This window comes from Chenopodium album, chromosome 22 (assembly GCF_948465745.1).
Source record: "Chenopodium album chromosome 22, dcCheAlbu1.1, whole genome shotgun sequence".
In the NCBI taxonomy this organism is placed as follows: Eukaryota; Viridiplantae; Streptophyta; class Magnoliopsida; order Caryophyllales; family Amaranthaceae; genus Chenopodium; species Chenopodium album.
Window position 1 is genome coordinate 2,831,806 of NC_137855.1, and position 26,144 is coordinate 2,857,949.

Genomic DNA, 26,144 nt, shown 5'->3' on the forward strand with positions numbered 1-26,144 from the left:
TGATTATATATGTACTCTAACCAAGAGTTCAAGACCCACATATCACAAGCAGTCTTCCAGTAATATTTTCTGAACATATTCCACGCTAGTGGAAATCAAAAGGATTTTATAACTGACGAACACAGCTACACCACCACTGACCCGACAAGGGTGCAAGTGGTTCCCAAATCATTTCTGGGCAAACAAAAAACTTTTCTAGTGTACATACAGAATATCCCAAACAAAAGCAACTCAAGCAACAGATCTAAGTAGCAACAAAAGATAAAAAGAAAACCAATAGAGTTCACTCCCTACAGTCCCTAGTGTAGCTTGAAACAATGTCTCCCACCTCAATTTTTCCCTTGCCTTCCTTAATTAACACTATGCATAGTGAATCCTAAACGTCTAGAGCTATTTGTGAGATTTCTGTAATATTAATCCATAGGGGTTTTACAAGCTAGCACAGAATAAAAACTATACACATCAAGCACAATCTTATACCCTGTCCTTCAGTGCATATTTCGATAAACGTTTTATAAGAGGTGAATCAAGCCACACAATCCGCCCTCAAAAGCAAATGAATGTTACAGAGCAAGATGGGAGAAAAGTGGTTAAGCCCATCTCAGATGCTGGGCAAGGGAGTTTGGCATTGCTCAGTCTCCAGTTCGCTGGATCGTTGGCCACCCCCTCCCATATATATTCCTTCAAAACAAACATTGGAGCAATAAAACCTAGAGTGTCTGTGCGGAAGGCAGCCATGATACTAGCAAGGCAATAACCTGTTTGACCAAATAATAAAAGGCTTCGTACTTCAAAGCAAAAGAAAGGGGATGATTAGTTGATTACAGAGTTTAAATTAAATACCTCTACTACTACTGTCCAATTTTCAAACAAAGGCTGGCGAAAAACCCTCAAAGACATATCCACCCATGCACCCTTAGCCAAAAGAGAAAAATTAAAAGCCACAACCTTAGCTTCCATTGATAAGGAAATCATACATAGAGTTAGAGACGTGATTATTTTGCTCACTAGAAAAAAAAAAAAAAAAAAAAAAAAAAAAAAAAAAGAAGAGAGCAAAGTTTCTGTTGATGTTTTCATATCAACAGTTTCGCGCATAATTATATAAGCACCAACTTCCTAACAGTTCTAGCTATCACAAACGAAATGGCACAGCCAGCCAAATGAAAGAAGATGTACTAATTGATTAACAGTTCTGGAATTGATGCCATTTAGATTAATGCCTAAGAGCTCCAAAATTTGATAACCAAATGGGAATGAAAAGAATAAAACAAAAAGAAATATTACCACACGAAAAGGAACAAAAACAGCTTCAGCCACTTCATGTTACAACACTGATCATGGTCTAATAACAATCTATGGTTTGATATGATCATCTTCAGATCCAACTGCCTCTTGCTCCAACTCTTTAACTGCACTTACAAGACCTCTCGTAAATACCAGGTGTCTAATTTGAATGTTCCACAAAAGTTGTATTTGGATACAATAATCCAACTGTAGTGGGAGACCAAAAAGTTCCTAGATTCATGGAGATATAGAACAGCATATAAGTTATCATTTCCAATCTAAAGCCTTCAAAGTGATTGGATTAACTTATTTTACTCATCTACATTAGGCTCAACGGCTCAACCCCAGAGTCCTTCATCTCACTCAATAGCTTCATAGCCCTGTCAAACTTTCGAAGGTTGCAATATTCTCAAATGAACGAATGGAAAGTAGCAGGGCAGAGCTTGGAATGTTTTCTTTTGGCAATTGATAAGACTTTGCATAAAGCATTTTCTGAACAACTAATGCAGCCCCAACATAGAATGACCTCCTGCAAAGCGCCTCAATCGTAAGATAATAACTGTCTACATTTGGGACGCAGCCCAAATTCCTCATATGCAGCCTTTCCCTTACCCAATTTCGAAAATGCCAGCATCAATTGATTTAGCATTTCAGGATTAAATACACCAATCTCTTTCCTATTTCCTTCACCAAATCCCACAAAGCATAAACATCTTTCCTCTTGGGTTCAGAGTCATTGCAAATACCACGGACCAGTTCACTTAACAATCAACAAAATATTACCTTTAAATTCATTCTCAACTGCTATTTGTCGCTCCCATTTTACCAGGTAACGCTCCCTTTTTGACTTGAATGGACCACTATGCCCTTTATGCAATTTGGGTTATAAAAAGGACCTTGTTCCCCATTTGGACACAATACATGAAACGGTCCCCTTACTTCACGACATTGTTGTCCCGAGCTTCCCAAAATCGGTCCCCACGACCACCTAAATTTTCTATTTTCAAAAATCGTTAAATTTGCCGACGGGTCTTGGGTCATGGACGGCGAGTGGAACATACGTACGCCGGAGAATGCGTCGGATCATTCTGTAAGTTTTTTTTTTTTTTTATTTTCGGTAATTAGGACATCCGCCTAAAATTTCCGGATGTCCTAGGTACATCCGCCTAAAATTTCCGGATGTACCAAGGAACATCCGGAAATTTCAAGCGGATGTACCTAGGGACATCCGGAAATTTTAGGCGGATGTCCCTATAATTAAGTTTTTTTATTAAGTTTTTTTTTTTTATGTATTTTTTTTTCGTGGTCTTGTGATTATTGTTGTGATTTAGTATTTGATAATTAATGTAATTTTGTTGTATTAATATGATTATTAGTAATATGTTTATTTTTTGTTTCATTATTATTATTATTATTATTATTAGTAATATGTTGATATTATTGTTGTTGTTGTAGTTGATATTATTATTGTTGTTGTTGCTGTTATTTTTATTGTTGTTGTTGTTGTTGATATTGTTATTATTAATTAGTAGAAATATAATTTTAATATTAATATTAATATTGTTATTATTAATTAGTAGAAATATAATTTTAATATTAATATTAATATTATTAATATTATTATTATTATTATTATTATTGTTATTGTTATTATTATTATTATTTATTTATTAATTAACGTTATGGTCTTATAAATTGTTTTGTAGTTGTTGTTATAATTTTTTATTATCATTAATATTGTTATTGTTTTGTATTTGTTGTTATTATTATTAGTATTGTTATTAGTATTGTTATTATTATTATTATTATTATTATTATTATTATTATTATTATTATTATTGTTTTTATTATTTTTATTATTTTAATTATTATTATTATTATTATTATTATTATTATTATTTTGACATAAAACATGTTTTGTTTAATTTGTATAGGATATGGAATCTGAGGAAGGCGGTGACGGTGTGAATTATAGTGGGAATTTTGTCACCTATACGTTTTTTCCTACATTTGACGATGCTGTTACATGGGCTGATGGTGTTTCCATAAAATTGGGATTTATATTGGTGAAATCGTCTTATAACAAAACCAGATATGGTCGGCCGTATCGGTATTTGCGATGTGATCGGTCACGAAGGAGCAAGCCGAGAGATTTGGAGAACGCGATACGGAAGGACACCAAAACCAAAGCTAATGGTTGTCCATTCTACATCAAGATATATTATGATGTCAGCACCGAAAGTTGGAAGATCATTGCGAAAAATGATCACACTGGGACACATAACCACCCAATGATTGTGTACCCAGAGGGTCACCGTAAAGTGAGCGGATTGAGTCCGGGTGCAAAACAGGTTGTGCGGGACATGACAAAGTCCAAGGTTGCTCCCCGTAACATCATGTCCACTATTGCCGAGCAATTTCCTGATGATCATCCAAACATCCGACACATTTACAATTGCCGAAATGACTTCAGGATGGAGATGTCCGAAGGAAGAGGAGTTGTTCAGCAATTTCTTCATCTGGCGAGAGAGAGTAAATACATTTACTGGTTCACGAATGATGATCACAACGTTTTGCAACATGCATTTATGGTGCACCCGATCATGGTCAACATACTCCGCACATACCCACATGTCATAGGTATGGATTCTACTTACAAGACCAATCGATATAACATGCCTTTCTTTGAGATAGTAGGCGTGACACCGACAAACCAGAATTTTCTAGTTGGATATGTTTTCATGCGCGACGAGTGCACGGCTAGCTATCGGTGGGTGTTGCAAAGATTAAGGGAGTTGATTGGGTTTGATAAAGAGCCATCTGTATTTATTTATTTCAGACCGTGATCTTGGGCTATGTGCGGCTTTAAGAGAAGTCTTTCCAGGGACGTCACATTTACTCTGTCTATGGCACATCAACAGAGATGTGGAGGCTAAGGTGACGAAGATGTTTGGAAACAAGACGGTTGGTGTCAGTTTTAGAGCTGGGAGATGGTTCAAAATCGTGAATGCAACGAGGTCGCTGGTCATCCTGATTTGTACGAACGGATTTACGGGCTTGGGCGACTTTGGATGAACGTGGAGCGTATTCGATGGGATGGTGGGGCTGTCGGGGAGCGGAATTGGATGGTTACAATTCAAGATTTATTTCCTATTGCTACGTGGTTCAACGCAAGGGTGATTTGTCTCGGAGTAGGCCTAGTACCACCTTGCTACTACCCATGCATCACAGTCTTACCGCTTAGGGCACGCAACGGGGTTCGGTCACCGACTCGAGAGTTTGTGATTGCTACAGTTGGTGGATCACATTTTATCCGTCTTGACCTTGTACCTGATTCACCACTCCCGCCGATCGCCGGTTGGTGGATGGAACACCACGAGGATAGTGTCAATGGATGGGATCAAGCATATCAATTGAGAAGGGACATGTGGGATGCATTAGTTAGGTAGTTTGTAATGTACATTCACTAACTTTGAACATTTGTAAGAAAAATTAGATTTATGAAATTAATTTTATATGTATTTGCTTTTAATCTAACATGATATGCAACAAAACAGTGTACCTAAAACAACACTCTGAGATACCCCAGGGACAAACCTGTTCCACATCACAGCTGTCATCTCAGTCGGGAAGTCTACCCGATACATCTTCAAGTTAGTCGGCCTCTTGGCCTTCTCTGGCCTGATGATCTCGCGGGGAATGCCTTGCACGAAACCAAGCTGGCGGACCACTCTATCAGGCATGTACGGCTCAATGATGTTACGGTACTGGATGCAGCCAATGAATAAAGTAGGGGGCACTAGTAATGCAGGATCAGCTCCGTACGGTAGCCAGTTCACCTCACGGTCAGTAAGCGCATCAATCCTAGTACGAAAAGCTAACAGGCGCTCCAGGTTCTTGCTAGGACATCCCGCTCCTACATCCCAAGCAGACGCACGAGGCATTTGAAGGTCCCGGGTCAAGGTACCCTGCTGTGGCCGAAAGCACGGAAAGTACTCGTAAATCCACGCTTGCAGAAGCGTGAGACAACCAGCAATCGAATCAGCACCTTTCCGTGATGCCGTGCCCAGTTGCCGATACAAGTAGGCCAGTGCAGCTGTTCCCCAAGCATACTCGTTAATAGGGACATCCGTGTGACATAGCTCGTGGAGGAAGGAAGGATGCGTACGGTTACCACTCTTGTCTACAAACAGTGTACCTCCAAGCACTAACCACAAGTATGCATCAAGCTGCTCACTAAAATCCCGGTCGACCGCCAATGTCGACTCAAAAATCTTATCAGTCAACACCCCACTACCCTGCCAAATGGTCTTTGTGCCGCAAACCTCAGACAGATCATCTGGAGTCATATCCATGGTGACCGAGCACTCGTCCCGTAACACGTCCGTGCTAGGAGTAGTGGACACCATATTGCCTGCAACCCGTAACCCAAGTATGTTGTACACGTCGTGCAGCAAGATCGTAATCTCCCCAAATGGCATGTGAAAGGTGTTCGTATCTGGCTGCCACCTCTCAACAAAAGCAGAAATCAACGGCCAATCAAGTCTCTTAGACATCAGGCCGGGCAAGTGAGACAACCAACTAGCATCAATCTCCGCAAGGGCCTCCACAGATTGACGGCCTCGCCAAGTACACAAGTCAGAACATAACTTTGTCCTACTTAAACAGCGTAAAACACTACGCTCCTGCTCCATCCAGATATACCGTGCCACGTGACCGCCAAAACTAGGGATAACTGACCCATCCTCAGGCCCACCCGGCATCGGTTCCTGCACTAACCATGCCTCTGCAGAGCTGGAAGTAGGCTGACTCGACCCACTACCAACAAATCTCCCAAACTGACCCCCTATATACCATATGGAAATCCTGAGGGTCCTGTTCTTCATCCCGGTCACCAGCATGACTAGCCGAACATTCGTCTTCCTCGTCAGATATGGGTGCTCCACTTGCAGAGTACAAGGGCCGACTACTACCAGACTGTTGGTCTCTCGACCAACCACTAGTAGACCCGTATTGCTGCTGCTCGGGCTGAACCGGTGAAGATCGAGATGTCTGTCTCCTAACAGACGCATTCAGACGTCGTGATATTGCATGTCGAGCACCAGAACACTCGATCTACATAAAATTAAAAAATAATCCGATTTTAGTAATAACAATAACCATAATAACAATAACAATAATAATAACAACAACAAAAACAACAACAAATACAAATTAACAACAACAAATATAACCTTAACAACAACAATAACTAACAACAACAACAAATACAAATTAACAACAATAACCATAATAACAATAATAATAACACTAATATCAACAACTATAATACTAATCATAATTAAAAATATTAATAATAGTACTACTAATAACACTAATAATAATATTATTATAACAACAACAACAACAAAAAAAAAAAAAAAAATTAAACAACAACAATAACCATAAAAACCCTAATATCAAATTAGTTTAATAATAATACTAATCGTATTTTTAAAAATAATAACACTAATAATAATAATAATAATAATAATAACAATAATAATAATAATAATAATAATAATAATAATAATAATAATAATAATAATAATAATAATAATAATATCAACAATAATAATAACAACAATAATAATAATACTAACCATAACTAGGGCTGTGCAAAAATAGGTCCAGACCGTATTTTGGACCTGAACCGGACTGGACCTGGATCAGCCCGGACCGGACCTGCTAATTCCGGGCCGGTCTTCGGTCCAAGGAAAAAGTGGATTTTGGGTTTCAGGTCCGGTCCGGTCTAAACCCGGAATAATCAGGTCTGGACCTGAAACCCGGATTTTATTAAAAAAAGCAATTTAATTATAAATTTTTTGGGAATTTTCTCACTTACTGACTTACCCATTATTACCCTAACCCTAACATTTGCAAACTCAAACTTTTCTCTACTCTCACGCAGTCACACACTCACACCCTCACACTGTCACACATACTCCATTTTTTCCGGCGACTTTGAGCATCTCCGATTCACCGTGTGCCGCCTCTTCTACATCGGATTTCTGAAAGTCGAGTTAAAGGTATGTATTGAATTGCTAAACTTTTAAATCTGCTTGTTCGACATCTATTGTGTAATTGTGTTCAATTACTTTCTGCATTGCAATTTTACAAGTTAAATATACAAAGTATCTATTAAATGGCCCATTAATGGCGAATTCAGAGAAGAAATTCATGGACTTTTAATTATTAAGGCTCGAATTGTATTGTTGTTGTTTGCTGCTGCTAATACTTCAATTGGTTAAGTAAATAATACAAAGCATCATACAATTATCATCTTTGCATTAAAATATAGTAGATCTGAAGATATGATTATATAATAAGCTTTGTTATTTCTACAAAATGCATAAAGATATTCACCAGAGTACTAGACTATAGCACTAACCACCAAGATTAGCAGTAACGTTGCTCTTGTAATTTATAAATTGATGGACTTTTGTAATTTTTAAGTAGTACTTAAATAGTTAAATGTATTCTAAACGTGTAGTAAGACTTGTTGACTTGTAGTACTTATAGACCTTTGACTTGTAGTTTGTAACTTAAGATATATGCCTTCTTAATTAACAGGTTGTTATTTAATTATTTTTTCAAGGGTAAAAACATCAAAATTGCTCAAACAGGTCTAACAGGTCTTAAAACCGGACCGGACCTGAATATTCAGGTCCGGACAGGTCTGGACCTGATTTTTTCAGGTCCGGTCCTCGGTCCTCAAAAATTCCATATTCAGGTCTTCAGGTCCAAGGGGTCCCGGTCCGGTCCGGTCCGGTTCTGGACCTGTGCACAACCCTAACCATAACACTTCAAAATAACAACAAAAATAACAAAATCCAAAAAAAAAAAAAAAAAACAAATTAACAACAACAACAATAACCTTAACATTAATAATAAAAACCTAATATCAACAAAATAATAAAAATTATCATATTTTTTAAAATATAATAAGCACAATAATAATAATAATACCAACAATAATCACCATAACACTTCAAAATAACAAAAAAAAGACAAAATCCGAAAAAAAAAATAAAATTAACAATTTTATTAACGGGCCAAAAAAAAAAAAAAAAAATTGGAACTGCCGCCCAAAATTTCCGGAAGTTCCAGGCGGATCCTCCATGGAACTTCCGGAAATTTTGGGCGGAAGTTCCTGGGATCCGAAAAAAAAAAAAAAAAAATACCTCGTCTCCACCATCGCCGCCTACGCCCCTGCCACCAGCGCCGCCGAAGGTCCTCCCTCCGAATTTCAGCCTAATCCGCCTCGAATCACCCATTTTCTTTTGTGTTTATGATGATTGTTGTTTTTTTAAAAAATGAAGAACAATTTTGGAATTTTTTTTTTAAAAAAAAAAAATTGTTTTAGAGAGTTAGAGAGTAAGAGAGATTGAGAGTAAGAGAGTTAGAGAGTTTGAGAGTAAGAGAGTTAGAGAGAGAAGTAAAGAAGTGAGAAATGTTGGTCGGGAAGGAAAAAACCGTATTTATATATTAGAGGTAAAACTGGAATTTCAAGAAAAAAAGGGAGCGTTACCCGGTAAAATGGGAGCGACAAATAACAACACCCAATTCATTTCAACTCGAAACCCATTAGTAAATCAAATGATCCCGAGGAATTAGCGGTGTTTCGAGCACTCTCACCACAAACTCCTCATTCAACTTCAAATCCATAGTATCAAGGGCTCAAGGCTAGACTCGAAAGACCCATCTACAGTATTTAGAAACAAAGACTACACATTTTCCAATTATTCAACATGAACCCCATTAATTTCCTCACTAACCCCTTCTAATTCCTGAACATTTAACCCAATACCACTCATCTGGGCATCATTATTTTCATTAATTTCATCAAAATTAGGGTTCAATCTAAGTTCTTGAGAAGAATTAACATCATGGGTATCATAAAAAACCCCACCATTTTCAAATTCATTCCTCAGAAGAAGTAGAATCAATATTCTAAGTTTCAATTTCACTTATAGAAGAAGAATGAGAGAGAAACCTCTGATTCTGATATGAAAACTTGCCAAAATTCTCGATAACCGTAAAATGTGAAGAAATCAAGGGTTTATGGATTACCTGAGATGGTGGGTTTTGAACAGAAGAAATCAATTTTCGCCCAAAACTTCTGGTGAACGAAGATCTTGATACTATGGATCTCCACATCTCTTCTCTCTATCCTCTCTCCTCTTTCTCTCGATTTCTGTGAGCTAAAGCTAAGCAGACCGTCGGAGTAGGGTTTTTGGGGGTAGTCCTGTGTTGGCTGTGTAAGCCTGTAAGGGCAATAAGGCCTCTAATCCAAATTCTATTTCTTTGACATGTTACCCTCCCTATATGTAAATATGATTGTCGCGTTACTTCTACGGTTTTATCTCTAAATATCTAATTCAACATCATTGTATATTAAGTACGATAACGAGGTGATTTTGAACCTATTCAACCTTAGGGTATTTTATTGAAATTTGCTTTATGTATGAGTTTTATTTGAGTTTTTGATCATTAGCTTATCATAATTCATGAAATAGTCGATAAAATTGTTCATGTGAGCCTATGCTAGATTAAATAAAGTGAGTTATAATTATGATCACATTTGATAATCACCAATTGTGTATACACACAAAGTCATTAAAATCAAATTTTCATGTTCAAACCATGTAAATTAAGGTTAGGTTATAGAGAATCTTGATAAAGTATTTAGACCAAATATTGAAAAACAAATGGTAGCCAAGATGGATCCAATTTTGGATCAAATTATTGCATCTTGGGGGAGGAAATCTTGTGTACTTATAAGTTGGGACCCCATGAGGCCATGAGACATTTGTATATGTCTTACAGGATAAAATACTAGATCTTGTGAAATCATATTGAATATTTAGTTATTTAGTGTCAAATGTCTCATTTTAGAATAACAATTGGATAAGAGGGGAAGGAAAAGATGGATAGAATTTGAGATATGTGGGAGAGTGTGGAATCCACAACTGATATAATAACGCATGAAAATAAATAAAACTAGTTGGTCGGAACCACAACAAATTATGTTTACTCCGTAATTTTGAGTGTAATTGTAAACATCACGTTCCTATGTGTTATGCATCTAACAAAATGCCACATGACTACGTTTAACCAGAGGAGAAACGAGGATAAGGGCATAGATGGAAATGATACGAAAGCTAGCTAGTAATAGCGGGCGGTGTTTAGCAATTCACAGGAAAAAACAAAGATTAAATCATACAAGTATCGCCACGAAAGCACGACGACACTCTGGTATCCTTCCTCCATATCCCTTTCTCTCTCTTCCCTTCCATCTTCCTCTGGTGAGCGATCTACTCTCAATCTATCTTTCTCTCTCTTCCCCCAATCTTCTCATCTTCTTCATACTCTGTTAATTTGAGATTAACCCTTTTTTCTAATTTGTATTTTTAGTATTTGAACTTGGAAATTCAGCAGAATTGCTTCCCAATCAATGACGATCGATCATGCCGAACTCACCACTGACCAGGTTTGATTTATTTCTCAAATACCCTTTTTCAATTTCTATTGTGTCATTGATTCGTTGACCTTGGTTCGTCTTTATCTTGATTTTGGTACTAATTGGTTTGATTGGATATTGGTTTGATCTTAATTTTCAGTTTATGGATTATAATTTATATGGGTTATCTTCAATTAATTGAAGAATCAATTTTTAAGAGGGGAATTTCAATTTTTGTTGGTTTACTTGATCTGAATCGAATTTGGTTGTTAGTGATAATGTTGCTGAAATTTCAGGGAATTATTAGATAATGGTGTCAATTTCTTGCTTTGGTAAATTTAGGAAGTTACCCATGATTTAGCAATTTGTCATTGTTTTGATGGGGCTATTTTTGTCTCAGTCAATCCACATTACGGATTCCGCCAAAAATGCAATAGATGAACGCCTGAATTTGTACTCTAGCAATTGCTTTGATCAGTTGGCAACTCTATCATTGTTTGTACAATGGTTCTTAATAGATTAGATTTTTGGTGTGTGTGTGTGTGTGGTGGTGGTGGGGGGGGGGGGGGTGTGGAGAGTGGTTCGAGAGCATTCGATTGGACTAGTAAACACTTAAAAGCTGTCTTTGTGTCTAGCTGTGTCTTGTAGTTGAAAGATGAAACATGCCCAACTATTTTAGCAATGCTGACTACCATATGAGTGTTGTGGCATAAATTATGTTGTTGATGAAAAATTTTCAACCTTTTGATGCTGGAGCTATTATTGATGCTTGTAAAGGATGCCATTGTGTTTTTCATTTTGTATTAATGATGTCCTTAAAGATTTGATGGTTAGATTTAACCACATTGAGTCAAGCCATTTGATTGCATACTATCTATTGCAAAAAAAGTAAGCCTTGGTCTTTTAAAAAATATAATAAGATATATCAAGCGATCAATCAAAGCCTTAATCCCATAAGTGGGGTCGGCTACATAAACCAAAAGTGATTATTCCGTATAGTCATCTACAAAAATCTTCCTCTCCATCCCTTATGATCAAATGCCTCATGCTCATGCAAATCCATATACTTCATATCCTTCCTAAATCCTTCCAACCAAGTCATTTTCGGTCTCCCTCTCCCTCGTTTGACCCCTCCATGGTCCCACTCTTCATACCAATGCACCCTCAGGTCTCCGTCTTACATGCCCAAACCAACGCAGGCGATTTTTCATTAGGTTCATGTAAAAGTTTCCTTGGTTTGATCTTGTGTTAAGCTGTACATGGATGTTCTTTAAAGACGAACATGAGAACTTTAAGCTGCTTCCTTTGGTTTCCTGACACCATGTATATTTGTGGTTGATTTGTAGTTCATTATATTTGACCTATTATGTTGTTATGAAGTGTGAGCTAATTATGTTTTTGTTTATTTTTCCTTGTCTTTTTCAAAGGTTCTCAAAAGGGACATTCCATGGGAGACATACATGACAACGAAGTTGATTACTGGGACAGCCCTCCAACTTCTAAGGCGTTATGATAAAAAACCAGAGAACCAGAGAGCTTCTTTGCTGGATGATGTAATGTTTTACTTTAGAATTTGTTGGCTTTTTAAGAATTTTAGCTACGCACTATTATTGTTTTGTGACTTTCTGCTTATTGGATCCGCTGATGTGAAATCTCTTTTTATTTTGGTGTGATCTGTCATGACCTACCCCTGTTTTTCTATTGAATAGTTGTGTTTCAGCAGAGAAGGGACATACCCAGTAAATTACCATCAAAATTAATCTTTCTGATATTGAAACCAGTATTATGGCTTTTTTGACAAGAACATGGTTTTGCATTGTGATGTCTTCAGCTAATGGTTGTATATAAATCTAATTTCTGGCTGTACTTGTAACAGGATGGTCCATCCTATGTTCGAGTTTTTGTGAGCATTCTGCGTGATATTCACAAAGAAGAGACAGTGGAATATGTACTTTCTTTAATTGATGAAATGCTTGCTGGTAAATGCTGAGACTTCAAGCAATCTGGATTGTATAACTTACTATAGACTAATTTTCTGTTTTTTCCCCTTCTGCAGCAAACCCAAAAAGAGCTCGGCTGTTTCATGATAAATCACTTGCAAGTGAGGATATCTATGAACCATTTTTAAGGCAAGTGTGTGAAAATTTTTGTTGGTCCATTTCTAACCTCACCCAGTGTAAACAAATAGGAGTTTGATCCTCGTCAATTGTCACTTAACGTAGAATTGCATCCTCATTGAGCTAGTATTCTTTATTTGAGATGGTTGTTTTGAGAAAATTGAATCTCAGTTTTCTGATAATGATACAGCATCATCTAGTTATGGTTGACTTTCCAGTTCGACCAGCTTATGTAAATGTGTAATGGTTTGTTTGAGTCCTGGTGAGGAAATAGTATGACTAGGGACTTAAGAAAAATCATATTGAACCAGGAGTGCATTTTTGAATGTGAGTGATTTTCATGTTGTGGCAATGTGATGATGAATGTGACCTGTGTGCTTGAAGTGGCTGTATTCTAGTGATGAATAGGCTGTGGGACATGACAAAAGACAATTGAAAGTGTTTGGAGCATGTTGGGCGGAATTGGCCTACTCTTGGGGTGCCAGCGGGGAGGGAGGGGGGGGGGGTTATTGGAATGTAGACTGACAGAGAATCATGAACACTACTATTAAGAGTGTTTTTTTTAGTTTTGTTTTGTATTTTAAAGCTTGTAAATTGCAGCAACTTCTTTTCGTAATCACTTCTTGTTATTCAGCTCTTAGCTGAATATATGGAATCATCATAAATTCGTGGATTTTTCTGCTGTGTTGCTACCACTAAGATTCAAGGGCTGCTAGTACGAGTGAATTGTTTTATCTAGTGATCAATTTGTAGAGTTGATGGGATTTTTGAGGTGAAAGTGCCATTTAAAAGGTTACAATTAAATTTCTCGTATACAAATTGAGCTCACCTTTTAGCTTGTTAACATTTGCGACTGTCTTGACTACCTTGGAGCTAGGAAACCCCATATTCCTTTTTGTTGGCTTTTAAAGTTACGAGAAGAGTAAAAAGTGTAGCATTTGAAAACAGACTCTGAACTGGTTAGGTTGTCTTAAAGCTGAGTTTGCTTACATTTGAACCTTTACCATACCTTGCTTGTGATAGATTCATACTAGATGTTATTGATTTTGAATGAAAGAGTAGCAATTAAAATGAAGCTAGTTTCTATCACCATACTGTTATTTGAATGCTTCCAGTAGGTTGAGAGTGAACCAGGGGCTAAATGTCTAATCACTATTAAAGAGGCGATTAGCCTTACCTTTGTAATTGCAGTGAGACTATTGCCGCCTCTGCATATTCTATTATTGGTTTATACTTTGCAATTTTTCATTCCAAAGTCTGCTTGCCTTTTCTTTGTCAGATTTTTGCTTTAACATTCTTGTATTCATTTTTTTCTAGATTGCTATGGAAAGGAAAATGGTTCATACAAGAGAAGAGTTGCAAGATACTTGCATTGATTGTAAGGTACTGAAATATAATCTGTTTGCTAATAAATGGCTTTTGGCTACATGACTTTCTTGATGTACCTGTAAGTAATTTTGCCTCATCATTCTAGTGCTAGACCCAAAACTCAGTACAGTGGAGCTATGAATGGTGAGGCCTCGGATTCCAAAAGCAAATTGACCACCATAGATGATGTTCTAAAAGGATTGGTGGAGTGGCTCTGCACACAGGTTCGATCATAGGGTTTTTTTTTTTGTTTTTAAATAAAATTAAATATCTTCTTGCATATCTGTTTGCTTTAATCTTAATGCATCTGAACAAATTCGTTGATGTGGTCTCAAATACTCTCAATATATCTGTAGCCTGTTTGTCATTTTTTTGGGTTATTTTTTTTTTTTTTAAACAATGCGTTGTGCTTACTTTAGTCAGCTTAGTCCTATATAGTATTTAAAATCTAGTGAGATCAATGCTTTAGATTTGTCTTAGTGAATAATAACTTTGCTTATCGATATTCTGCAGCTAAGGAATCCTTCTCATCCTGTTCGTGGTATCCCTACTGCCGTGAACTGCCTTGCTACGTTATTGAAAGAACCTTTGGTCAGATCGTCATTTGTTCAAGCAGATGGAGTAAAGCTACTTATTCCATTTATTAATCCGGTAGCCAATCCATCTACACCCATAACATCTTCACAGTCCACTCAACAATCTATGCAGGTAATGCTTTCATTATTTCTGTAAGAACTAAGTATCCTTCCTGTCAGTGCATCAAATCTCCTCCATTCATTTTTGCTGATGGCAACTTATGAGTGCACATTTGTATTTTTCTTCACATTCTTACGTGGATGGTTTTTTCCTTTTACATCAACAGCTCCTTTATGAAACCTGTCTCTGTATCTGGCTATTGTCATTCTACGAACCTGCAATTGAGTACTTGGCTACTTCCAGATGCCTGCCCCGGATGACAGAGGTTGTCAAGAGTTCTACAAAGGAGAAGGTAATATTTAGCGCTTTTAAGTTTTTTTTTTTTTTATTTTTTTTTTATTGGAGTATTTACCAAGGACATGCTATCCTATTGGCTTAATTGGTTAATCTCGTGTTTTGTAAAGTCATGCAAATAGCGAACATGTCTTATATCTCTGCTTTTGTAACGTATTGGTTTATATTTGTATGCAGTATACTATTAAATATCAATTAAATGAGATGTATGTTTGTAATTCTGGCAGGTTGTTAGGGTTATTGTCATGACTTTCAAGAATCTGCTTCCAAAAGGGACATTTGGCCCTCAGATGGTGGACCTTGGGTTGCCTCAGATTGTCCAAAACTTGAAAGCTCAAGCTTGGGGTGATGAGGTGAATATTTTAGCAGATTGTTACAATGGCTGACAAGAAATACTTTTAAGTGTGCAACATCTTTTGCATCTATCTCTACGGAATTTACTGTGATACTTGCCTTTTTCCTTAGGAACATTAAAGTTATGCGAATTTTCTTTTAGATTCTAGACTTTCCTTTTCGCAAATATTCATTTTTTGCTGTTCTTTATCCTTAATATAATTTCAGGACCTTGTAGAGGCTTTAAATCAACTAGATGAAGGACTGAAGGACAATGTCAAGTTATTGAGTTCATTTGATAAGTATAAACAGGAAGTACTTCTTGGCCATCTTGACTGGTCACCAGTTCACAAAGACGCTTTCTTCTGGCGGGAGAATATCAAGAACTTTGAGGAAAATGATTTCCAGGTGAATTTCTCTTTTCCTGCTGCAAGCCTGATCAATATTGCACACTATATCTATGTTGGAAGTCTCTTTTTAACTTTGTTCAGTAATGTACGACTAATACTCAACTTAGCTATTGACGTGTTGGTTGTTACATTGTTCATGGATGCAGATCTTAAGAGTCCTCATCACTATTTTGGACACCTCCAATGACCCAAGATCCCTTGCTGTGGCTTGCTTTGATCTCTCACAGTTTATTCAACATCACCCATCCGGGAGATTTATTGTCAATGATCTCAAGGCTAAGGAGCGGGTGATGAAGTTAATGAATCACGAAAACGCTGAGGTTACCAAGAATGCTTTACTCTGCATCCAAAGGCTCTTCTTGGGAGCCAAGTATGCAAGCTTTCTGCAAGTTTAAAATGTATTTATTGGAGAAATGATGCAGATATCAGCGTGCCTAGGCGGATTCACTATTTTATTAGATATTTATGATATGTTTAAATGATTGATTGTTGTTCAATATCCCCTAATAAACAGTATGCATGTCAGCTCGTTGAGGCTCGCAATGTGGCATAGTCGAACAAATGAGGTCCCCTATAGATGGGTGTTTTTTTTTCCCTCTGCGGCAAGGTTTTGCGCATGTAATTTTACCATTTTGTAGGCTGGATGTATTGTTTCATAATCTCATGCACAGCCTAAACAAAAATAAAGCTTAGTTCTTTTGTTCTTTGCACATTATGTATTTTTCAGCAATTGAGTGTCCTACTTGGTACAAACTCTTTATTTTGCAGTATAAGACTGGCATTTATAATCTTTCCTTTTGTTTTAGGATTAACTTAAAAAGGTGATACTTAAGATGGCAGAAAGAAGAGACTTTCTTTTGTTTATACCCTTAATATACTTCATACGAAAGATGGATCGGATCGGATCTGATTAAACTTAAAGCAGGAATTTAAGCTACACGTCAATGATGTAGTCATGTATAATAGATCACATCTTTGGATTCAAGGAAATTTGAGCTGTATTATATGTGTGTAACTTGCAACATACAAAGTATGATTGAGCGATACACTAACATAGTTGCATTTTAGCGTATAATTCCCATTAAATTAAATCCTCTAATTAACTTCATAGTTCGTAACGTTAAGGCTGTATTTTCATATATTGTAGCAAGATAGTATATATGAATAACAGTTATTTGCCCTTGCTTGAAATTAGAGATGAGGAACAGAGATAAATAAAAACTCATAAAATCATGTCATATCCTCATAAACTCATAAAATCACTTATGGACTGTCTTTATGGCATTGTTTCATATTGTGGCTGATCACTGCCATAAAGATTGTCCATAACTGATTCTACAGTGTATCTGTATGCAACTTTAAGCTAAAAGAGGGGACTGAACAGTAGCATGCCGTGTCAAAGACTAGCAACAAGGACTTAGCTCGGTGAACTTCAAAGAAGTGAGCAGCAGCCTTTTAACTAGACAAACATCAACTACTTTGCTGTATAAAAAAAATCTCATCAAGATGTTGATATGACTGCGAAGGGATGCATATCATATACGAAGTATCGAGAATATTTAAGCTAGCCAAACGTACAAAATTATCAGCTTCCTCGAGTATGTACATCTCAACTCCAACCTATTCCAATATTCCATAGCACTTCAAATCCGTTCCAGTCGCTATAGTCTAAATATTCATAACAAATTAATTACATTAACTGGAACAAGAAACGGGGACTGGCATCTTACAAAAACTGTAGATTTTTAGCATCTCTTTCATAAAAAGTTGGTCATAATGGTTTCATTCAGCTTCAAGTTCTGCAGCAAACTTCTCGAGTCGTTGTCCCTCATCGTCGTAGTCCCGGAGCAAAGAATGATTAACCGAACCATCATCTTCAACAGCATGTATCTGCCTCCCACCAAACCTTCACAGAAACGGAAAGAATTATGAGAAATGAATGATGCCAGGAAACAAGTTCTGAAAGAACGTGTAGAGGAAAATTTGCTTACAAAAGCAGCAGAATCAATTTAAGTTATTTATAAAGGATACAAGTTAAAGGCTCAGTGCAGACAGTGACTATTCTCAATGGACCATCTGGCAATATAGAGGCTCAGTGAAGACAGCTACCAATCAGGAAGACGGCTAATGCAAGCATTGCCTAAATAGTTATCTTAATTCTTCAAAGTCCAGGTTGTCTTATGAGGCAAAACATCCAAAACATTTTCCTAGAATAATCTGCTCTTACTGTTGATCATATTACCATATGATGATTATAGAGATCATACTTTTTGGGTTAAAAACACACAATTGAGGATTGTGTCCGCGTGAAAGATTTTTGGGGGTACCATTTAACTACGATTAGCAAGACACGAGATCTGCTTCAAAAGCACTTAAATATTGTATATGTTATTTCATCCAAAAACAAGAAAGGTTTGTACTTACCATCTTCCATCCATCAACTCTATACACTTTTTAGCATCATTTCTGTCCTTGTACCTGACTAACACAACTCCATGTGGATTGTTCTCACAGACCTGACCAATCAAAGGAAATCAGAAATCAAAACAAACCAAAATTGAAGCGTGAAAGGATAATGTGGAGATGGCCGCCATTATCATGTGCTTGTGCACAAAACCCATAATATGAGCATGAGTTCTACAGACAACATGCATGATGTGGGAAATTAAATAGAGATAAATTTACTACTAATAGACAAAATCACTACATTCATTCGATAAAGCACCAAAAAGACAGCACCATACATTCTTGCTGCCGGACATCATTATTCACAAGGAACATATATATAAAATAGGAAAGCGATAAAATGATTAACAAACTGCAAGAACCAGGGAAATCAAGAACCATACTATATACAGAGTTATTGGTAGAACCATACTATCACTCATGGGCAAAAAATAAAAATGCCACTCTCTCTCTACTAACTTTCTCACTCATCTTTTCCATTTTTTCTTACGGGCATTTAATCTAAGAACTCTTCCCACACTCATGGGCTAAACAAAAAAAAAAACCACACCAACATCTCTCCTATATTTTCTCTCACAAACACTCATGGGCCCATAGGTACTGTAGCAATTTATTTTTGCCATTCCTATGGGCATTTGATAATCTCCTCATGGGCATTTTTTTTTTGCTTATGAGTGGGATAACATTTTTAGCATTTTTGCCATTCAATTCTCCTCATAATTCCTCATTATCATGTGTTTATAGTCAGAACTAAAATGGTTATGTAAAATAACTCCTAACCCCCACCCCTCAAGGTAAAGCTATAAGATCCATTTGTTTATGCATGCAAGTCCCATATATTCCAATGATAAGAATCTCAAGCTAAACCCATAAAACAAGTAAAATGAGATTCATAAGATGACTACGTTGAGAGCAACATTCAAACTTTTCATAAAGCAAACAAGCACGTCTTTACAGTTCTGTATTGAGTTAATAAGGCAATGTACCTTGACAGATTCCACTGGACCAAGCTTTCCACATTCCTCACGGACATCTACCTCCAATTCATCACGTAAACTTAATTCTTCCTGTACAAGTAGCAGCAATATCATCAACAAATTAAAGTTCTGAGCATGAATGATTTAACAGAGTCTGCCCAAAAAAAAAGAATCCACTCGTGCAAACATTCACTTCTCTCTCCCTTCCTCCGAAGGGATCTTATCTTTGGTTATGTCAGGAGAGGAGCATTAAGGATAATGCTTGCGACAATCATTTTGGCCCACAAAGGCTTGACTATAAATCCAGTAGACCAGTACTGTTATTCACCCCAACTACTTTAAAGCGTGTAGTTTCAGAAATATGAATTATAGAGTAGCTTAGACTTACTCTCATTTCCGCAGTTGTAAACATGTTGCTCAAGACAACTGTAGCCGGGATCATAAGCTTTGAATCATCACGACCCCCTAATCAATGCAGAGAATAAAGATGGTAAGTTGAAGTGAGAAGGTAGCCATGAAATATGCAATGACATGTCCAAAATGAAACATCCACATTGCCCACATGGTAGGTTTTAAGAGGGAAAAAAAACTGATCGTGCTTTAGAATACAACTTCAACCTTTTTTTAATTTCAGGGCCTCATCACACCAATAATATTCCAAGGTTAATGCATAAGTATAGCACCAAAACAAGGCCAAAAAGAAAGGTCCAGACGAGTATACACATGAAAGGCACAGCTTTTAAACACACAAGAAACCTAAAGGCAACATTAACAATAAGGAATCGTTTGTTGTATTTCCTCATCAAATTTAAATGATAGTACAGAGAGTCACAAATGGAACAGAAAGAGCAGTAGCGTTCACCAAAAGGAGCAGCAATGAGAAAAACATAATGACAAAGAACATCAAGTACAAGAAGCACTCCATGAGCCCATCAAATTCAGCAGATTTAAGGCAAGGCACTAGTTACTGAATTCAGGCCAATACATCTACAGTATAATAACGAGTTACTGAATTCAGGCCAATACATCTACAGTATAATAACGAGTTACTGAATTCAGGCCAATACATCTACAGTATAATAACAAGGAGAGAGAGAGAGAGAGCAATGGTGTAATACCAGAAAACAACCCAATACTGAAAAGAGGTGCCAAAACAAGAGCAAAATATTGCCTATATATCAGCAATTAAACATCTACTACTCTATTAGTCAGCTTTTTAGCAGCCATTAAGTTCAAGATACTTCATGCCATATTGATAGTAAAGCTCAATAAAGGATGAGAAAGGACAAGAATAATACCCCAACCAAGCATCTTCTCTTCAACCTTCTTTAATTTCTGTTTCTTCTTTTTATCTGTTTGTTTGGGAATAAACTTCTCCCCTGAAAATATAATATAAAACGCATCAAAAAAATGTGGACCTCAAGCAATCATAGTTTGCAACTCAAGACCAGGCATTGCCACAAGGGCATTGCATATTAAGGAAGGGGGGCAGGGGTGTGACCCCAAAAGAAACTTTACATCTGAAAACTGAGTACTAATTCCCACATATACCTTTCTGCTCAAACTTCGCTGGGGTTACAGACATTGGTATCTTCCCTTCAGGCCGGAAAGGTGTCCCATCTAATATTTGTGTTGCCAAAGCTACTGATGGCTCCTAATAAATATTTAGCAAAAAGTGAACATGATTGGAATCATGAATTAGTAAAAAAAGTTTTACTGCGCATTAATTTTCTAACAAATGTAAAAAAAATACCTTTAGATATGTAACAAGTGCATCCCCTTTCTTTTTTCCAGTCTCCTTGTCAAAATACAATTTCACACGGGGCTTTTTACTCTCAGGATCCTGGAAATAATTGGTGTCAATGAGATTCCAAATTAAAAGCTAACACGGCAATGTTACAACGGTGTACAAATATTAAAATATCATAACAGAATCAAAATATCTAAGTTGTCAACATCTAATATTCCAAGTAGGAGGCTACATTCGTGAAGCAGGATGAGTCTGCTTTCAGCTTCTATCACTATTCAATTGACCATCGTTTAAGCACATGATATCGAACGTAAAAAGCAACAGCTAACAGCCAGCTATGGCCAATTTTTAACTGTCTCAAAAGCAGAGAAGCATCCAAACATCTCGATATGTAATGCAAGAAGCCAGTTACAGTGTGAAGAATTAATAGAAATAACCTGGGATCAATCTCTAAATACAAGAGAAGCTTGCTAGTCGTACAAAGAAATATTATATTAGGCTTTGTACCCCTTCAACCACTGGATTATAATTTCCTGAGCATTTATTCAAGCAAATACTCAAGCGATACAGGTGAACTTTGCTTTGCCTAGGCAGTACGACAAACACAAGAGTTTGGAGTCTTTAAAGGATCAAAAAGGAGGAAGATGGCTAAGATTAAAGTTAGATCAGCAGCATCCAGTGCTTGCATACATACTAAGGCTGGAAAGGAAGCCCTTCAATGATACTGTCCCTGGTGTCAGGAGATGGCACACCCAAAACTGCAGCCACTTAATAACTCAACAGATTTCTTCTAAATCTTAAAAAAAAGAGGAGGAATAGATACTTATGGAGAGGCTGAAGTGCCTAAGAATTTTGTACACTGCTCTATACAGCTTCATCAATTTTGTAATCTAGTCATATACGTAGTATAGAGTTTCACCTACAACATCAACACTAACCCAATTCCTGTAAAGAGGCTCCAGTGTGGGTCAAGTAGGTTGGATGCGTGACATGCTACCCAAATGATATAGAGGCTATTCACATTAGACATTTGATCCCAAAAGTGACTATATCATGAGTTAAAAAAGTAAACAAGACACATTAATCAAGTCCATAGCATTGTACCAATTACCAGAGCCCAGATGGAGAAAGAAGAAAATACTTTTGCAAAGAAATTGTTGGAAAAGCTTAGAGGGAAAAGACAACATAGAAATAACACAGTTTACCCAAAAAAAAAAAATGCCCATAAGACCCTATACATAAGAGAACCGCAGTACCCTGATTTCCTAGCCTACATACACTAAAAGTCTAAAACAAGTTAAACTTTCTTATTAACAATTTAAACAATGATGATTTCAAAATTAGAAAATAAAATATACACACACAATAATAAAACATACAGACGCGCAAAGGGGCATGCGCGCACACACAATCTTCAGATTCAAGCCAACTATAATAAGCAAAGGAATTGTACATGTGCCATATGTCATAAAAGTAGATTTAATTTATGCATAGAACTATAGAAGTCGTATTTTTACCTCCTTTATAATGCCACACTTGGAGAAAACCTCTACTATCTGCACAAAATTATCAGATATGTCAAACAAAACTTATCCAGAAGTTAATACAAGCACACATTATTTATCACTCTATGTAAGCTTTAAGATTTTTTATAAAAAAAAATTATCAAATCAGGAGGTAAGGACTTACTTCCTCAATAGTGACATCATCCGGCAATCCAGTCACATAAACATGTGTGTTCTGCTTCAACTCAAACCAGCTGTCTGGTGGTTTATTTGCTTCCTGTTAAAGAACTTTGTAAGTAAATATGAACAAATTAACCATACACTGATTCAACTTCCACAATTAATTCAAGTAACAAAATTAAAGGCATCAAAGAGGTACAGTACAGAAGAAACACTAAGCAAGTATTGGTAGCATGATTGCCCTTTATCTGCACAAAAGGTTAGCTATTATAACATCTTCAATCCCTACCCCCCACCACGACCTCACGCACAAACACACAATTACCCTTTAATATAACATGGGTGCTATAAAAACTTCAAGTGATGCTAGATACTAACATATAAAAATTAGTAGCTAGCTATTTATGTGAAAGAATAGTAGCAACAGCTAAAAGCATATGCGTTAACCTTTTTCTCAGTCTTTGAATCTGGCTCTTTTCTCTTAGCAGGTTTTGTCTCCTTTTCTTCTATGGCCCCAACAACGGTATTATCTTCTATATTTTTAAGTGTATCATCCACAGTTAGTATCGGGAAAACCTCCTCTTGTTCAACAAATGTCATCTCCTCCAATCTATATCCCTCTTCTTCATTTCCTTGATTCTCCTGTGGTACCCACGCTCTAAGACTGCAATCCCACTTATAAGTAGTTCCGTCATCATCAGTAAATTCTTCCTCCCCATCAGGTGGAGTTGAGGGTCTCTCTTGATCAAGTCCGCCTAAATCAACAGAAGCTGATCCATTATTCAGCATCTCAGCTTTAGCTTGAGCCTCTGCCTCTTTTACTTCCTGTTGCCATTTCTCGAACTCATCATCTCTGGTGGCAGGTACTGCAAGGAAATCACTATGTATAAGACCCGTTTTTCCTGGATAACAATGAGAATGAAAATACTGACCTGCTGAAAAATCAGTTGCATGAGAATGGACTCCAGTCATCAACTCAGGAATCGATGAAAGTGGCTGCCAGTCAGATCTTCCTTGAGCCCATACAAAGGTGCTCTCTGTCAGGTATCCGTTTAGAAAATGCTCTGCTCAGGCGAAGTAAACAAGCTAAGTAGTTGGTTCAACATGATACAGATCACGTAACCGTGCTATTGGTAACTGGTATAACTGTAATTGAAAGAGACACAAGAGGAACTAATAAATTCCAAAAGGCAAATGCTGACCAACACAGATGACCAAAAAAAATCACAACCAAAAGAAGAATAAAAGAAAATGATAGATTTGAGGACAGGATATGCCTCTAAGTGACACTAACGGATGATCAAAGGAAAATCTGTGATTAAATATATAAGAGGTGAATTTAAACCAGATTTCACTGTGGAAAACCAATGACAACTCCCCCTCCCCCTATCTACCCAAAAAACAGTAAACCTCTGAATTACCCACCTAATGCAAATACAATGCTACTCTATGTGCAGGTAATTGATACCAAAATAACCAAGTTTAAAATTTTCAAAAGAAAACAAGTATATGATTGATTAGTTATGATGGCATGGTTATTTACCTGAACATACCTATAATTCATATAAGAAAATCCAGAGTTTGAGAACAAAAATTGGGTGGTGGTAAGCAGATTAAGCATGAGGAATATTCCTTTCTCATTTTCTTAAGTTCAAGTAATTTACTTACTCATTACTCTCAACTACTGTAGTTTATAACTTACAAGTTTTTTGGTTAGTATCCTGAACTTTCTTAACTCTCTTTTATGAACAAAGAGATGAAAAGTGAGATTAAGTTAAATGGTTATAAGCCATCCAAGCGTGAATATAGATACTACTCCCTTCTTTTTCTTGCTTAGACTTTCTCGATTCCCAATTCATTTCCTCAATCTCCAAAATTCCATTATTCTTAGCTAAAATTTCCATTTAGAAGAAATGCCCTAAATTGAGTTCATCTATATTTGCTGGTAGCAATACATGAATAGTTCAAACTTCAAAGACTATAGAACTACTAGCTTATCACTTACATAAACAGGCAATATTTCATCTTATAACCACAGCAATTTTGGAAACACGCAACATAAACGAGGAGTGTAACCCACATGTCATTTGATGTCACGCTAAGCAAATCTCTATAAGCGACAATCTCATTTTATTTACAGTAACGAAGTAACAAGTACCCTGAGCTACAAGCTCCAGAAGAACAAAACCATAAACTAATTACTCATTCACAAATAATTACACAGTTGATAAGGTAAAACTCACGCTGCAATTCTGACAATGTGTATGGACCAATCTGCTGCTGGTTTGGATCAATTAAATACCATCCCACTAGAGCATTTTCTGGTAAATGCTGAGTTGTTGTACCCTCAGTCCCTGATAACAAACAAAGACAATATAAAAACCCCATACATGTGAAAATAGAGTAAGACCTTCCTCGACGAAACCCAAATGTTTCAAACAAAAGTATGTCCCGATTACATTAAAATCCGCAGCAACCGTAAACCCTAGAAACAAAGCCCTATTACTCTTAAGCATTTTCACACTCATCATTCTACTCCCTCCATCTAGAAATAATTGTCACATCACCCCAACCCCTCATAATGAACGACATAACATGACATGATTTCACTATACCACTATTCCCAAACTATTGATAATCGCAAGGTTTTCCGAACATCCTAAAATAGTACACATAACTATAACTCCAGCATTACATGCTGATTTTGACCTAAATAATTCTTTTTTAGGGTTCTATATAATCGAAAAACAAAACCCAATTCCCAAATTCATAAAGAACGCAATCTCATTAACATAAAAGCAATAAATTTATTAAAAATTAAATATGAACTCAAGGGGCAGTCAAAATATATTAAATTATCACACACCATAGCATAAATAGAATCAAGAATCAATTTTTATCATTATTTTTGACATATTAAAGGGCATAAATCAAAAAATCAAATTAAAATCATAAATTAATGGAAGTAAGATAGCGAAACTGAGAGGAAAGAGAAAGCACTTACCAATGAGAAATTGTTGGGGGTGCTGTAAGCTCGAATCATCAACCGACGACATTGTTATTCAGCTCGAAGAAGACAAACGCGAGATGGTTGAAGATGGGTATTTCTCGATTAATTTGCAGTGCGATTTCTTTGATTGATGAACAATTTGCAGTGTTCTTTGTGTTTATGGTTTTTCTGGAAACCTCGACATGTACTGTGTTTTGTGGAGATTGGAGAACAATACAATTGAGCCCCTATTTTTCAGTTAATTGCTAGAAA

At 36.6% G+C, this 26,144-nt stretch overlaps 2 protein-coding genes and 1 pseudogene across 3 annotated transcripts; 1 reads left to right on the plus strand and 2 right to left on the minus strand.

The window, feature by feature from the left end:
• Positions 1-8,910: 8,910 nt before the first annotated feature.
• LOC145606217 (uncharacterized) lies at positions 8,911-9,483 on the minus strand (annotated as a pseudogene).
• Positions 9,484-10,522: 1,039 nt separating this feature from the next.
• LOC145604595 (V-type proton ATPase subunit H-like) lies at positions 10,523-16,714 on the plus strand. The gene is made up of 12 exons (XM_081660492.1): positions 10,523-10,631; positions 10,741-10,816; positions 12,214-12,339; positions 12,663-12,765; positions 12,843-12,915; positions 14,221-14,286; positions 14,378-14,495; positions 14,785-14,979; positions 15,134-15,259; positions 15,489-15,614; positions 15,823-16,002; positions 16,151-16,714. The coding sequence occupies exons 2-12, from the start codon at positions 10,781-10,783 to the stop codon at positions 16,397-16,399; spliced, it is 1,398 nt and encodes a 465-aa protein (XP_081516618.1). The 5' UTR covers positions 10,523-10,631; positions 10,741-10,780; the 3' UTR covers positions 16,400-16,714.
• A 797-nt stretch (positions 16,715-17,511) lies between these two features.
• Positions 17,512-26,120, minus strand: LOC145605049 (uncharacterized). Of its 2 annotated transcripts, XM_081661062.1 has the most exons (13): positions 25,887-26,118; positions 25,126-25,236; positions 23,815-23,946; positions 23,330-23,748; positions 22,887-22,979; positions 22,715-22,753; positions 21,201-21,290; positions 20,999-21,101; positions 20,746-20,826; positions 19,836-19,912; positions 19,457-19,537; positions 18,429-18,520; positions 17,512-17,910 (listed from the first exon to the last, which is right to left on the minus strand). In XM_081661062.1, the coding sequence occupies exons 1-13, from the start codon at positions 25,936-25,938 to the stop codon at positions 17,787-17,789; spliced, it is 1,494 nt and encodes a 497-aa protein (XP_081517188.1). In that variant the 5' UTR covers positions 25,939-26,118; the 3' UTR covers positions 17,512-17,786. The 2 variants fall into 2 exon arrangements, with proteins under 2 accessions (XP_081517188.1, XP_081517187.1); XM_081661061.1 differs by having other exon boundaries at positions 23,330-23,946; positions 25,887-26,120.
• Positions 26,121-26,144: the final 24 nt, after the last annotated feature.

Coding starts and splice junctions, on each gene's coding strand:
- LOC145605049 (XM_081661061.1), bottom strand. CDS start 25,938: ATGTCGTCGGTTGATGATTCGAGCTTACAGCACCCCCAACAATTTCTC. Junction 22,754..22,886: donor ATGATGTCACTATTGAGGAA/GTAAGTCCTTAC, acceptor AATTTTGTGCAG/ATAGTAGAGGTTTTCTCCAA. Junction 17,911..18,428: donor GAGTTGATGGATGGAAGATG/GTAAGTACAAAC, acceptor GTTTCTGTGAAG/GTTTGGTGGGAGGCAGATAC.
- LOC145604595 (XM_081660492.1), top strand. CDS start 10,781: ATGACGATCGATCATGCCGAACTCACCACTGACCAG. Junction 10,817..12,213: donor CCGAACTCACCACTGACCAG/GTTTGATTTATT, acceptor TCTTTTTCAAAG/GTTCTCAAAAGGGACATTCC. Junction 14,496..14,784: donor TGGAGTGGCTCTGCACACAG/GTTCGATCATAG, acceptor GATATTCTGCAG/CTAAGGAATCCTTCTCATCC.